The sequence below is a fragment of the Acipenser ruthenus genome, chromosome 55, assembly GCF_902713425.1.
Source record: "Acipenser ruthenus chromosome 55, fAciRut3.2 maternal haplotype, whole genome shotgun sequence".
NCBI lineage: Eukaryota > Metazoa > Chordata > Actinopteri > Acipenseriformes > Acipenseridae > Acipenser > Acipenser ruthenus.
The window spans coordinates 951,975-966,670 of record NC_081243.1 but is presented as its reverse complement, the minus strand read 5'-3'; the positions used below and the strand labels follow the sequence as shown (position 1 = coordinate 966,670).

Genomic DNA, 14,696 nt, shown 5'->3' with positions numbered 1-14,696 from the left:
TATAAAGGCAAAAAAAACCAAAACAAACTATATCTTGTAGAACACGCATGGATTCCGGTAAAGCATAGGGAAGCATTGTAAAGCACAGAGAGGTCTGGTAAAGCATAGGGAAGCATTGTAAAGCACAGAGAGGTCTGGTAAAGCATAGGGAAGCATTGTAAAGCACAAGGAGGTGTGGTAAAGCATAGGGAAGCATTGTAAAGCACAGAGGTCTGGTAAAGCATAGGGAAGCATTGTAAAGCACAGAGAGGTCTGGTAAAGCATAGGGAAGCATTGTAAAGCACAGAGAGGTGTGGTAAAGCATAGGGAAGCATTGTAAAGCACAGAGAGGTGTGGTAAAGCATAGGGAAGCATTGTAAAGCACAGAGAGGTATGGTAAAGCATAGGGAAGCATTGTAAAGCACAGAGAGGTATGGTAAAGCATAGGGAAGCATTGTAAAGCACAGAGAGGTCTGGTAAAGCATAGGGAAGCATTGTAAAGCACAGAGAGGTCTGGTAAAGCATAGGGAAGCATTGTAAAGCACAGAGAGGTGTGGTAAAGCATAGGGAAGCATTGTAAAGCACAGAGAGGTCTGGTAAAGCATAGGGAAGCATTGTAAAGCACAGAGAGGACTGGTAAAGCATAGGGAAGCATTGTAAAGCACAGAGAGGTCTGGTAAAGCATAGGGAAGCATTGTAAAGCACAGAGAGGTCTGGTAAAGCATAGGGAAGCATTGTAAAGCACAGAGAGGTCTGGTAAAGCATAGGGAAGCATTGTAAAGCACAGAGAGGTGTGGTAAAGCATAGGGAAGCATTGTAAAGCACAGAGAGGTGTGGTAAAGCATAGGGAAGCATTGTAAAGCACAGAGAGGTGTGGTAAAGCATAGGGAAGCATTGTAAAGCACAGAGAGGTGTGGTAAAGCATAGGGAAGCATTGTAAAGCACAGAGAGGTATGGTAAAGCATAGGGAAGCATTGTAAAGCACAGAGAGGTCTGGTAAAGCATAGGGAAGCATTGTAAAGCACAGAGAGGTCTGGTAAAGCATAGGGAAGCATTGTAAAGCACAGAGAGGTGTGGTAAAGCATAGGGAAGCATTGTAAAGCACAGAGAGGTCTGGTAAAGCATAGGGAAGCATTGTAAAGCACAGAGAGGACTGGTAAAGCATAGGGAAGCATTGTAAAGCACAGAGAGGTCTGGTAAAGCATAGGGAAGCATTGTAAAGCACAGAGAGGTCTGGTAAAGCATAGGGAAGCATTGTAAAGCACAGAGAGGTCTGGTAAAGCATAGGGAAGCATTGTAAAGCACAGAGAGGTCTGGTAAAGCATAGGGAAGCATTGTAAAGCACAGAGAGGTCTGGTAAAGCATAGGGAAGCATTGTAAAGCACAGAGAGGACTGGTAAAGCATAGGGAAGCATTGTAAAGCACAGAGAGGTCTGGTAAAGCATAGGGAAGCATTGTAAAGCACAGAGAGGTCTGGTAAAGCATAGGGAAGCATTGTAAAGCACAGAGAGGTCTGGTAAAGCATAGGGAAGCATTGTAAAGCACAGAGAGGTCTGGTAAAGCATAGGGAAGCATTGTAAAGCACAGAGAGGTCTGGTAAAGCATAGGGGAGCATTGTAAAGCACAGAGAGGTCTGGTAAAGCATAGGGAAGCATTGTAAAGCACAGAGGGGTGTGGTAAAGCATAGGGAAGCATTGTAAAGCACAGAGAGGTCTGGTAAAGCATAGGGAAGCATTGTAAAGCACAGAGAGGTGTGGTAAAGCATAGGGAAGCATTGTAAAACACAGAGAGGTCTGGTAAAGCATAGGGAAGCATTGTAAAGCACAGAGAGGTCTGGTAAAGCATAGGGAAGCATTGTAAAGCTCCTTGTAAATATCCTTCCGTAAATCAGGCAGTGTCTTGAGATTATTAAGCAACACCAAAGGTAACTTGATCTGCAGACCACTAGATGGCGCTGGCTCTTACGGCTATCGGAACTGTGGAGCATCTCATCATCTGAACACGTGCCGTTGGGAATCACATTGCAACGTCACAGGATTCCTAGGTCGTGTAGCAATCCAGGGCGCTGGACTCTTGACCGGAGGGTCGTGGGTTCAATCCCAGGTGGGGGGACACTGTTGCTGTACCCTTGAGCAAGGTACTTTACCTAGATTGCTCCAGTAAAAACCTAACTGTATAAATAATGTAATTGTATGTAAAAATAATGTGATATCTTGTAACAATTGTAAGTCGCCCTGGATAAGGGCGTCTGCTAAGAAATAATTAATAATAATATATATTGTCTGTGTATTCTTTAACTCAGTGCAAACGCTAGCTTGCAGATAGTTAGTGATAAGGACACACTCTCTATCTGGGTTTGATATATGGAGGTGATCTATGTTTTTCAATCTCTTTCAGCAATATATATCTTATTAGCAGTGTTTGTGGGTCAAATGCATGGATCGTGAGTCATCGCAACTGGTTTTAAAGATATATGGAGATATGTGGCACCACCACATCCCTCATGTCAGCAGAGAAACATCAGAATGGAAAAGTTGACAAACCCGCATATATCAACTGCATGTGCATAATATAACAGAGAATAAGGATTGGCAATCTTAGTAAATTGGAAGGCATTTGGTAACTTTATTTGCCTGTTTCATATTTTCGGCTGTTCTCTAAGTCTAATAAAGCATTAGTTATTAAACTGACCAATTATTGCAGTAGTGGTTAGGGCTCTGGACTCTTGACCGGAGGGTCGTGGGTTCAATCCCAGGTGGGGGACACTGCTGTTGTACCCTTGAGCAAGGTACTTTACCTAGATTGCTCCAGTAAAAACCCAACTGTATAAATGGGTAATTGTATGTAAAAAATAATGTGAGATCTTGTAACAATTGTAAGTCACCCTGGATAAGGGTGTCTGCTAAGAAATAAATAATAATAATCATTGAGCAAATTATTCTGAGTTTATTTCTGAGAATCACGTCAGTGAGCCAGTTACCAATAGGATTTGACAAAGAATGTGACAATAGACAAGTAAAAAATAATCAACTTTATATAGCGCCTTTCATGGCAGACCAACATCACAAAGCGCTTTACGTGATACGAGACTAGGGTGTGTGAACTATGCATCAGCTGCAGAGTCACTTACAACAACGTCTCACCCGAAGGGCAGAGCACAAGGAGGTGAAGGGGCTCAGGGTCACTCAGTGAATTAGTGGCTGAGGTGGGATTTGAACCGGGGACCTCCTGGTTACAAGCCCGTTTCTTTAACCACTGGACCACACAGCCTCCTGTAAGTTCTCCATTCTAAGTTCTAAGTTCTGCAAATATGGATAGCAGTCCCATTAGAGGGGAAAAACACCATTAAATATATTTTTTGGCAGCTGCTTGCTGGCAAAATTGCCATAGACGTTTTCCCTTTCGTTATGCCTGTTTTCTGTGCAGCATTAGTAAGAGAAAGCAGAGTGTAATGAACTTCAGATTACAGCTGTATGACTGCTAATAATTTAAAGAGCTGGATAGAATGACGTTGCCATCTTGCCAGAGGAACCAAAAAAAAAAAAGTTAAACCAGAAAAATGAAGAAGTTTAAAGACTGCAATCAGCATTTACACCAGAAAACAGACACACGAGCTGCAGAGAAGTGACTTCCTGTTCTGAGAAGCAGTTTTTTTTTTTAAAAGAACAAGCCACACGGAAGTGTTGAAGGATTCTGTCTGCCTGACACTTGTTTGCTTTGTTTTGGTGGGGGGGGGTCTTTTGAATTCTCTCTGTGGATTTTTAAGGGTTTTTTTTGGGGGGGTTGTTCAAGCATGAGCAGAGGTTCGAAGGGATCCAAAGCGCAGGAGAACTGGTCCAGTTCTCTGCTTAGCAACCAAGAAAATGAGAAGCTTTTGGAGCTGCTGGGACGCAAATGTGTGGTGAGTCGACCCGATCTCGTCCGTTTCCTTTTAGGGGTACCCAGTTTCCAGAATAAAAAAACACTGCGTGTAATAGCAATGTGATAATTTAAAAAGGTTAGCATCGATGTGGATGTATAGCAGACCAGGACGATTCATGCTTCTCTATCTCTTGTCATCTGACCAAAACCTGTTAAATGTACAAAAACTACAGGTTAGAAATATGAGCTCAGCCATTGCCATTTAAACATGTATAAATATACAGCTCTCCACATATATCAAACAACTAAGCGAGGTATGCATGGATTCTGGTAAAGCATAGGGAAGCATTGTAAAGCACAGAGAGGTCTGGTAAAGCATAGGGAAGCATTGTAAAGCACAGAGAGGTCTGGTAAAGCATAGGGAAGCATTGTAAAGCACAGAGAGGTCTGCTAAAGCATAGGGAAGCATTGTAAAGCACAGAGAGGTCTGGTAAAGCATAGGGAAGCATTGTAAAGCACAGAGAGGTCTGGTAAAGCATAGGGAAGCGTTGTAAAGCACAGAGAGGTCTGCTAAAGCATAGGGAAGCATTGTAAAGCACAGAGAGGTCTGGTAAAGCATAGGGAAGCATTGTAAAGCACAGAGAGGTGTGGTAAAGCATAGGGAAGCATTGTAAAGCACAGAGAGGTCTAGTAAAGCTTAGGGAAGCATTGTAAAGCACAGAGAGGTCTGGTAAAGCATAGGGAAGCATTGTAAAGCACAGAGAGGTCTGGTAAAGCATAGGGAAGCATTGTAAAGCACAGAGAGGTCTGGTAAAGCATAGGGAAGCATTGTAAAGCACAGAGAGGTCTGGTAAAGCATATTAAAAAACAAACCATGGTAAATTATGATCAATGGATGTGAAAAGCCTGGGAAAACTGTAAAAATACTGTGCAGATTTACAGTGGCAAACCTTTTTATAAGGGCTGAAATTATATTTTCACTGACCCCTTCTGTCACATTTCCATGTTTACTCATATCTTAAGAACTTATTCCTCATACAGTAAATCATTTTAATATACTTTATATATAGATTTAATATAGATTTATATAATGGTATCCTGCTTCTGCAAACTTCCTTAAAAACGACACTGCTAATTAATATTCTCTGCTACCGTATTAAGCAAATACAATTGATATATGTTCTTTTTCTATTTTTACACGGGGAAGGTGGTCGCGGTGTCACGTGTCAGCCATTTTCCTATATATCTTTAAAACCAGCAGCGATGGCGACACATGGTATAAACATTATTTAGCATTTGACATTATTAGAATCTTAAAATGCACGGGGTGTGTGTCCATACGTTTTTATTTTATTTGTGAGTCATTTAGCAGACGCTTTTATCCAAAGCGACTTTTACAGAGGCTGGGGGGGGGGGGGGGGGGGGGGGTAACTGCGCATCAAATGCTGCTGCTGCTGCTGCTGCAGAGTCACTTCCAACAGGACCTCGTTTGTTTTACGTCTCACCCGAAGGACGGAGCACAAGGAGGTTCAGTGACTTGCTCAGGGTCACGCACACACAGGGAGTCAGTGCCTGAGCCGGGTTTGAACTAAGTGGTGCAACATTTTTGACACCTCAGACCAGCTCTTAGTACCTTCGAGAAGTGTGACAGGAAGCAGAACAAAGCCACTTCCTCCTCATCTATTCCGAGGCGCCGCTGTGTGAGTGTACGCGGCTGCAGCCAGGGCTGAGCTGTGCGACCGACTTCTGTCTTTTCAAACTGCGAGGAATTCATTGCGGATGGCAGTTCAGTCTGTTTGAATTTAGTGCTAAAGCTACACAGAGAAAGAACCACTGCAGTGGTATTGCAATATCGTACAAAGCTTAGTAAAAAGCACAGCAAAGTGTAATAAAGCACAGTGAAAGCATGGTAAAGCATAGCATTGTAAAGCACAGAGAGGTCTGGTAAAGCATGTAAAGCTGTGTTAAGAAGAGTCTCCTTCCCTCTGTCCTTAAGTCAATCTCCACTTGTCCTCCTGTTATGTTATGTGAAACAATTATTTCACACATTTTCAGCTGCTTCTCACCCAAACTACAGTAAGAAACGTCCCTTCACACAACGTATTCTACAATACATTGAACGGAGTTCTGCAAAAGTGTGTGCTACATTTGGCAGGTGTTTTCTTTTACTTCTTTATTTTTGGTCCAGGTTTTACGCATAGTTGAACAGCGTGACGATTAATAGCAATAACAGTAATAATAATAATAACCTGAACTGAAACACGAAGAACAGGAGATGACTGTGTAATAGAAAGAAGAGTCAATTCGAGTTTTGCTAAATAGGAAGGAATGTGTTCTGTTCTGCTTTTGTGGTGTCACGCAGCAGCTGTTTTTGCTTGGCTCCGCTGAACAAACTGCAGTCATGTGCTCCTATCTCTGTGCTCAGCCTGCAAACTGCAAACGCACAGCTGCCCTCCAGAAGTAAATTCAGAAAAACATTCTAAACATAAACTTCTAGTAGGGTTCTGACTAGCGCTCCAAAGTGCTACAAAGGTCTGAGTAATTTCGATAAATACTTTAATGGACCCCATCCAAAAAAGAGCCTTCCATTTGAACTGCAGTGTTACTTTGAACTGCTGTACAAAAACTTAGCATTAAAATAAAATCAGAAACGCCAGCTATTGTTCTTCAATACGACTTTGAAGATAAGCACAGAAACAGTACTTTCGTTTCAACATTACATTCAGTGAACAGTTTTACTTGTTTCCTAGTAACTGGTAAAGGCATGGCCGCGTGGGGTGCAGGTTGAGTCCTACAGTTAAAGCATGGTAAAGCATAGGGAAGCATTGTAAAGCACAGAGAGGTCTGGTAAAGCATAGGGAAGCATTGTAAAGCACAGAGAGGTCTGGTAAAGCATAGGGAAGCATTGTAAAGCACAGAGAGGTCTGGTAAAGCATAGGGAAGCATTGTAAAGCACAGAGAGGTCTGGTAAAGCACAGACAAGCATTGTAAAGCACAGAGAGGTCTGGTAAAGCATAGGGAAGCATTGTAAAGCACAGAGAGGTCTGGTAAAGCATAGGGAAGCATTGTAAAGCACAGAGAGGTCTGGTAAAGCATAGGGAAGCATTGTAAAGCACAGAGAGGGATGGTAGATCATAGGGAAGCATTGTAAAGCACAGAGAGGTCTGGTAAAGCATAGGGAAGCATTGTAAAGCACAGAGAGGTCTGGTAAAGCATAGGGAAGCATTGCAAAGCACAGAGAGGTCTGGTAAAGCACAGGGAAGCATTGTGAAGAATAGCAAAGTATATTAGTAAACATGGCAAACCAGGGTAAACTACGGCAAATCCGCAGCAGAAGCAGGGCCAAAGCATGAGGGACAATTGAAACAATTCCATGCTTTTTGGTTTTATAAGGAAGGCTATGCATGAGACAGGGGCTGGTTGCACAGTGTGTGTCACACGTGTGTGTGTTTGTTTTCCAGAGTCTCGTCTCCACGGTGGTTCAGCTCTGCATGGCCCTGCCTAACAGCAGGGATTGCTGGAGCCGACAGCATTGCGGAGTCGTGTGTTTTGTGAAGGACAACCCCAAGAGGTCTTTCTTCATCAGGCTGTACGATCTCAAGGTAACTTCCAGGGTGATCCAACGCAACCCCTCAGTGTAACTGTGGTGTTTAAGAACTGCGCTAAGCTGCTGTTTCCTTTTTTTCAGGAGGGGATATTGATCTGGGAACAGGAGCTGTATAATCAATTTGAATATTGCGTACAATCTCCATTCTTCCACACTTTCGCTGGAGACGTGAGTGTTGACTCGGTGCCTTTTCCCTTGTGATGCAGAGTCACGGGGCGTTTATAATGAATTGTTGTGTAAAACTTGATTGTCTTAAAGTTATGACACAATTGATATGACAGTAGACACTGTAACAGATTGCATTTCACCAGTGTAGATTCTTACAGATTTATTATATATGTATTCTGTTAGATTTGCAGGTTCATACACAGGTCACAGATATCTGTAGATGTCTGGTTTGGCTCTCTATCTATCATCCATTACCAGATCTCAATCAAGCTAAGAGTTTTAAAAAGCCCCCAGGACACAGAAACGATACACCAAATTATTCTAAACATGAGTTAATAAGAACATAAGAACATAAGAAAGTTTACAAACGAGAGGAGGCCCCATTCGGCCCATCTTGCTCGTTTGGATGTTAGTAGCTGATTGATCCCAGAATCTCATCAAGCAGCTTCTTGAAGGATCCCAGGGTGTCAGCTTCAACAACATTACAGGAGAATTGGTTCCAGACCCTCACAATTCTCTGTGTAAAAAAGTGCCTCCTATTTTCTGTTCTGAATGCCCCTTTATCTAATCTCCATTTGTGACCCCCTGATCCTTGTTAATCTGTGATATTTCAGACAGACTTTGCAGTTTAAATAAATGGTCACAGATTTTGGCTGATTTTGGGTTTCCCCCCATCTCTTCTGTCAAAGGACTGCCAGATAGGGCTGAACTTCGCCAACGAGGACGAGGCAGAGTCTTTCAGGGAGAACGTGGTACAGAAGATTAACCAACGATTGAACAGACAAGGTAAGTGGAAGACCTCTCTATCTGTCCGAGAAAGACACTGAAGACTGAGAGTCTTAATCACGCAGCTTTGAGATGCAAGCCATCGATGGACGAGCGTTCAGAACATATACAGCTCAAGAAAGGTAACGTTAGGCAGCGAAACCAGGGCAGTTAAACAGAGAGCATGACCCTCTCCTTTTTTTATTGCAGAAAAAAGGCAGAACCTCCCTTCTCCCCCTGTTTCTGCCGATGGTGAGTTCATCCCTTGCTTCCCCTCATCTTTTCCCAGTACTCACACACTCACTCCATCCAATCTCAACTTTTTAGACTCTTCAACTTAAACCAACAGCCACCACTTTATTATTTAGGACAGTGTTCAAATGGGGTTTTATAGTATCTGTGTGTTGTTCAGCAGATATCTGACACATTATAATTTTTTTTCTGTTGGTCTCTCTAGACAGAAGAGGTGGACTACCCCCTCTCCCGCCTCCAAATGGTGAGTCTTTCAATAAATCTTAGCTTCGATTCTGATATTTCTTTTTAATAGTGAACAATCACGATGTGGGCTGTTTTCTCATGTTCTCTTACCGTGAAAGCATTAAGAAAGACTTTGAGTCATATGGGCAGCAGTGTGGAGTAGTGGTTAGGGCTGTGGACTCTTGACCGGAGGATCGTGGGTTCAATCCCAGGTGGGGGGACACTGCTGCTGTACCCTTGAGCAAGATACTTTACCTAGATTGCTCCAGTAAAAACCCAACTGTATAAATGGGTAATTGTATGTAAAAATAAAGTGATATCTTGTAACAATTGTAAGTCGCCCTGGATGAGGGCGTCTGCTAAGAAATAAATCGTTTCAACCCTGATATGAAGCTATCCTGCATTTGCATCTTCCATATGTCCCCCATATGCATGAAGACTAGAAGAAAGTTTTCTTGTAGTCAAAATCTCTCTCTCTCTCTCTCTCTCTCTTGCTCCCCTCTCCCCAGCTACCCGGTCCCCTGCCTCGATCCCGATGGCCACCGTTGATATCCAGAACACCGACATCGCGAAGTCCCGTAACCGGTCAGCCTCGACCCCGGCCCCCGCCTCGCTGCCACTCGAGAAGGGCAAGAAAAACAAAAAAAAGTCGGGCAAGAAATCCAAGCTGAGCAAGGCTGACATCGGAGCGCCCAGCAGCTTTGTGTGAGTTCCACTAGGGGGCGACTGTGTCTCCCCCGAGTTTATACATGGCGACCAATAACGTACCAATAAAATAATTAAAATCCATTAAAAAGTGTCTTTGTGACTGCAGAGTACGCGACTTGATTTACAGTACTCGTGAAAGTTGGCCTTAAAGGGATACTTTGGGTTTGCTGAGTAATTCCCTTTAAGACATTATATTAAACAAAGCCTATTAACTACAACTAGCAAACCTGTCCTTCCCTCGCTTATACAATCGAGTGCCACATGATGGCAGTTAACTTGAGGGATTTAAAAGGTGATGGAACGAGAATTCAAATACAGCAAAGACCCGGAGAAGAAGACTTCTGGTTGAAACGTTTGCCGTTGAATTTATGAAGTTTCTTTTAGTGTTTCTATTGAAGACACTGAGAGAGACTTCTAGTGGAAACGTTTGTCATTGAATTTATGAAGTTTCTTGTAGTGTTTCTATTGAAGATGCTGAGAGAGACTTCTAGTGGAAACGTTTGCCGTTGAATTTATGAAGTTTCTTTTAGTGTTTCTATTGAAGACACTGAGAGAGACTTCTAGTGGAAACGTTTGTCATTGAATTTATGAAGTTTCTTGTAGTGTTTCTATTGAAGACACTGAGAAAGACTTCTAGTGGAAACGTTTGCCGTTGAATTTATGAAGTTTCTTTCAGTGTTTCTATTGAAGACGCTGAGAAAGACTTCTAGTGGAAACGTTTGCCGTTGAATTTATGAAGTTTCTTTCAGTGTTTCTATTGAAGACGCTGAGAGAGACTTCTAGTGGAAACGTTTGCCATTGAATTTATGAAGTTTCTTTTTAGTATTTTTTAAATTCAGTCGTTCTGTCTGTTTTAGTAGTTAGGGATGATAAGTTATGACAGCTGTAGACACACTCTCTTTTTTTCCCTTTTTTTCAGGCATGTATCTCATGTTGGTTGGGACCCCAATACTGGATTTGATGTAAGTTAGCGTTAAGCCACCTAAATGTTAACCCCCAATATCTGTACATGAATAACTTTGACCCTGTTCGATGGATTTGCACAAAAATGTCCGGATAGTGAAACAAATATTATTATTATTATTATTATTATTATTATTATTATTATTATTATTATTATTATTATTCACTCTCCAGCACAAAAACGGTTTGTGGGGTTCTGAGCATGCTCAGTACAGCTCTTCGGGTTAGATGTTGAGCATGAATGTAGACCACGTTACTGGATCCTCTATTGCACAGCTAACATATCATTGGAGCTTCCTGTACCCTAACTTGTTGCATCCTAGTTCATGTTGTATTGTCGTGGTATTATTTGCACCTGGAAACGACACTGTATTTAAATATTAAGGCTTGCATTTTGACCCTGTGCTGCCCTGTGACACCTGTGTAAGCCTGCCTGGGATAAAGGGGTCTGCCTAATAAGAGAGAATAAGCAGAGCCTGTGCTTGATTTGTAGGTTAACAACATGGACCCCGATCTGAAGTCTCTCTTCTCCAAAGCTGGGATCAGCGATGCCCAGCTGGCGGACGCAGAGACCTCGAAACTGATCCACGATTTCATTGAGCAGTCAGGGGGGCTGGAGGCTGTCAAGGAGGAGATGAGGAGACAAGGTAACGGGAGAGCTTTCTTCTCTTCTGGGCTCGTCCTCCTGGGGAATTCAAGTTGCTCTGTTAGTTTAGTTCACTTTTATTTTAATGAGGAGGTCAGCTTGGGTGTGCAGATTGGGCTCTGGTATTGAGATGCTAATTCTCTCCCCTTCTCTGTTCCAGAACCTTACCCACCTCCCCCTCCTTCCCGCAGTGGCCCTCTACCCCCGATCCCCTCTCCCGCCCCCCCTCCCTCCCGAGGCAGATCCGGACCCCTCCCCCCTGTCCCAGGACAGCCCCAACGCGGACCCCCTCCCCCGAGAAGCCCTGCCGCCCCTCCCAACAGGAACACCCTGCCTCCACCACCACCACCCAGCTCCAGGGGGGGTGCGCTCCCCCCTCCCCCCCCCCTCCGCTCAGCACCCCTTCCCTCCTCCCCCTCCCCCTCCCTCCGTTCACCACCCCTCACCCCCTGCCCCTCCTCCAGCAGGCGGATCAGCTCCTCCCCCTCCCCCTCCACCCCCTCCCCCTCCCCCAACTCCCTCCCTGGGGCTTCCTCCCCCTCCTCACACCGGACTCTCCACCCGTCCAGCCCCCCCACCGTCGACAGGAGGACGAGGCGCCCTATTGGATCAGATCGTTATGGGCAAGAAGCTGAAAAGCGTGAGTCTGAAATCACATTTTAACCCCAACGGAGCCAAAAAACCCTCAATCTAACCCCACTGTGTGCTGAAGTCTGGCGTCCGGAAACCATAATAGTCGTATTATTATTATTATTATTTATTTCTTAGCAGACGCCCTTATCCAGGGCGACTTACAATCGTAAGCAAATACATTTCAAGTGTTACAATACAAGTAATACAATAAGAGCAAGAAATACAATAACTTTTGTTCAAGCAAAGTACAAGTGTGACAAACCACAATTCAATAATACAGCAGATAATAGTGATAGTTACATCAGGATATGATTAAATAGTGATAGTTACATCAGGATATGATTAAATACAAAGTACTACAGGTTAAACACTTGGCAGATTACAGTATTCTGAAGTACAGGATTAAATGCAGTAAAATAGGGGGCAGATAAGAGCAAAATAAAGCACATTTACATGAAGGGTGATAGTGTCCCAGGATACAAACAGAGGAGTTCTACAGGTGCTGTTTGAAGAGGTGAGTCTTAAGGAGGCGCCGGAATGTGGTCAGGGACTGGGCAGTCCTGACATCTTTAGGAAGGTCATTCCACCACTGCGGAGCAAGGGTGGAGAAGGAGCGGGCTGTATTCAGTACAGTAGTATTTCATGTTAGATTTCGAAATGTCACCTTTTTTAATTTGTGGTCAGTTTTCCCGTGAAGCATATGGAAAAACGAAGGCGCTGGTGTGTAATTCAATATGGTAACATTATTCAGCAGGTTTCAGTCCGCTTTATGAAGCAAAATTAGGGGGGGGGGGGCAAAACATTTGGCCATAGTTTTTTTTCGAGGTGATGCTAAACTTTCTACTGTCGAGTGAGTTGAATGTCTAATGCCGTGTGTGTTTGTGTCTCAGGTACCCGACAGGACAGACGCTGCTCCCCCCGCTCAGGCTGAGAGCAGTGAAGGGCTGGTGGGGGCGCTAATGATGGTGATGCAGAAGAGAAGCAAAGTCATCCACTCCTCAGGTGAGCGCAGGAGCTTCCTGCTGTGGTCCTGTTGCTCCCAGATTTGCGTACAGGTGTCACAGAACACCACAACTAATTCCACGCCTAAACATTGTAAAGCATCGGCAAGCATTGTAAAGCACAGAGAGGTCTGGTAAAGCATAGGCAAGCATTGTAAAGCACAGAGAGGTCTGGTAAAGCATAGGCAAGCATTGTAAAGCACAGAGAGGTATGGTAAAGCATAGGCAAGCATTGTAAAGCACAGAGAGGTCTGGTAAAGCATAGGGAAGCATTGTAAAGCACAGAGAGGTCTGGTAAAGCATAGGGAAGCATTGTAAAGCACAGAGAGGTCTGGTAAAGCATAGGGAAGCATTGTAAAGCACAGAGAGGTCTGGTAAAGCATAGGGAAGCATTGTAAAGCACAGAGTGGTCTGGTAAAGCATAGGGAAGCATTGTAAAGCACAGAGAGGTCTGGTAAAGCATAGGGAAGCATTGTAAAGCACAGAGAGGTCTGGTAAAGCATAGGGAAGCATTGTAAAGCACAGAGAGGTCTAGTAAAGAATAGGGAAGCATTGTAAAGCATCGGCAAGCATTGTGATCATGTGGAATCATGTGACCGTGTGACCTGTTGACCCCCACTCTACCTTATATATAGGCAGAGAGAATAGGGGCGTTGTGGGTTTTATATAGCATTAGAGTGAAAGCTCCTAGCTTAAGTAGCTGAGATCTTAACAGCTAGAATAAATGTTACCCAGGCAGTTTGAAAAGCAATGAGGGGCTGGACTAGCGTTTCAAAGACCATGACTTTATTTTCAGATGAAGAAGAGGAAGACAGAGCGGATGAGGATGATGATGATGACTGGGATGACTGATCACTCTGCTTTCCTGAAATATCTTTTTTTTTTTTGTATCACGTTTTAAATTTCAACCTCTGATTTCGTTTCTTTTGATGGACTCTCTAGATCTGTGATATTGCCATATTTTCGTAAGTTTCACGTTTTCTTATAGAAAGAACGCACACATTATGGGAAAGGTAAATTCGATTTTTATTTTGGTTTTATGGTAATTTATTTCAAATCCATCGTCCTTGCAGATGCTTCACAAGGCAATTGTTTTTATCTGAGGAAATATATCTTTAAAAAAAAAAAAAGATGCATTTAGGAAATAACACCGTGTGTGGCATCTTTCTTTCTTTCTGATGATGTAAAATACACATGAATACTTTTTAATGATCACTTGACAACGTTTTTGCAATTGAATCCAGTTCGAGTGCAGTATGCATTTCATTGCTGGACTCTTTCAATAAAGAGCGCCCTCTTGTGGCCCAGTGTAAAAGCGTCATTGGTTGGGAAATGAGAAATATTTAAGAAAGAGTTGGAAACGAGAAAAGGACATTCGGTCCATTGAGGATCGTCTCTAGTTAGCGTCCCATTCTGCCCTATTGATGGGAACTTCATAATTCACTTAGAAACCGTGTAGTATTTGCTTACGATTGTAAGTCGCCCTGGATAAGGGCGTCTGCTAAGAAATAAATAATAATAATAATAATAATAATAATAATAATAATAATAATAATAATAATAATAATAATAATAATAATCTGTTAGTTAAACCAGCGTCTGGTATTTTGCGTTTCCAAATTAACTGAGTATCGATACAACTCAGTGCTTATATTAATGAAAAAAAAAAAATGTTATGTTTTCCATTGTGAGCTGTTGAATAAAATTATCAGAAATAAATAACTAATGATCAAAGATAGACCTGTATCTATTATTTCACATACACTTAACCACTTTATCAGGTCATGCCCATTTTCATACGCAATTGGCATGTCTTATTCTACACTGTCCTGTCCATACTGTTGGTTTATGAACATAAGAACATAAGAAAGTTTACAAACGAGAGGAG

At 42.9% G+C, this 14,696-nt stretch overlaps 1 protein-coding gene across 1 annotated transcript; it reads left to right on the top strand.

Moving 5' to 3' along the window:
• The first annotated feature begins 3,656 nt into the window (after positions 1-3,656).
• On the top strand, positions 3,657-13,958 carry LOC117401734 (actin nucleation-promoting factor WAS-like). The gene is given in 13 exon segments (XM_034002546.3): positions 3,657-3,880; positions 7,302-7,442; positions 7,529-7,615; positions 8,305-8,401; positions 8,591-8,632; positions 8,838-8,876; positions 9,367-9,562; positions 10,485-10,527; positions 11,022-11,175; positions 11,335-11,552; positions 11,554-11,814; positions 12,698-12,809; positions 13,605-13,958. Coding segments are annotated over 13 exon segments (1,554 nt in total). The 5' UTR covers positions 3,657-3,772; the 3' UTR covers positions 13,661-13,958.
• The last annotated feature ends 738 nt before the right edge of the window (positions 13,959-14,696 follow it).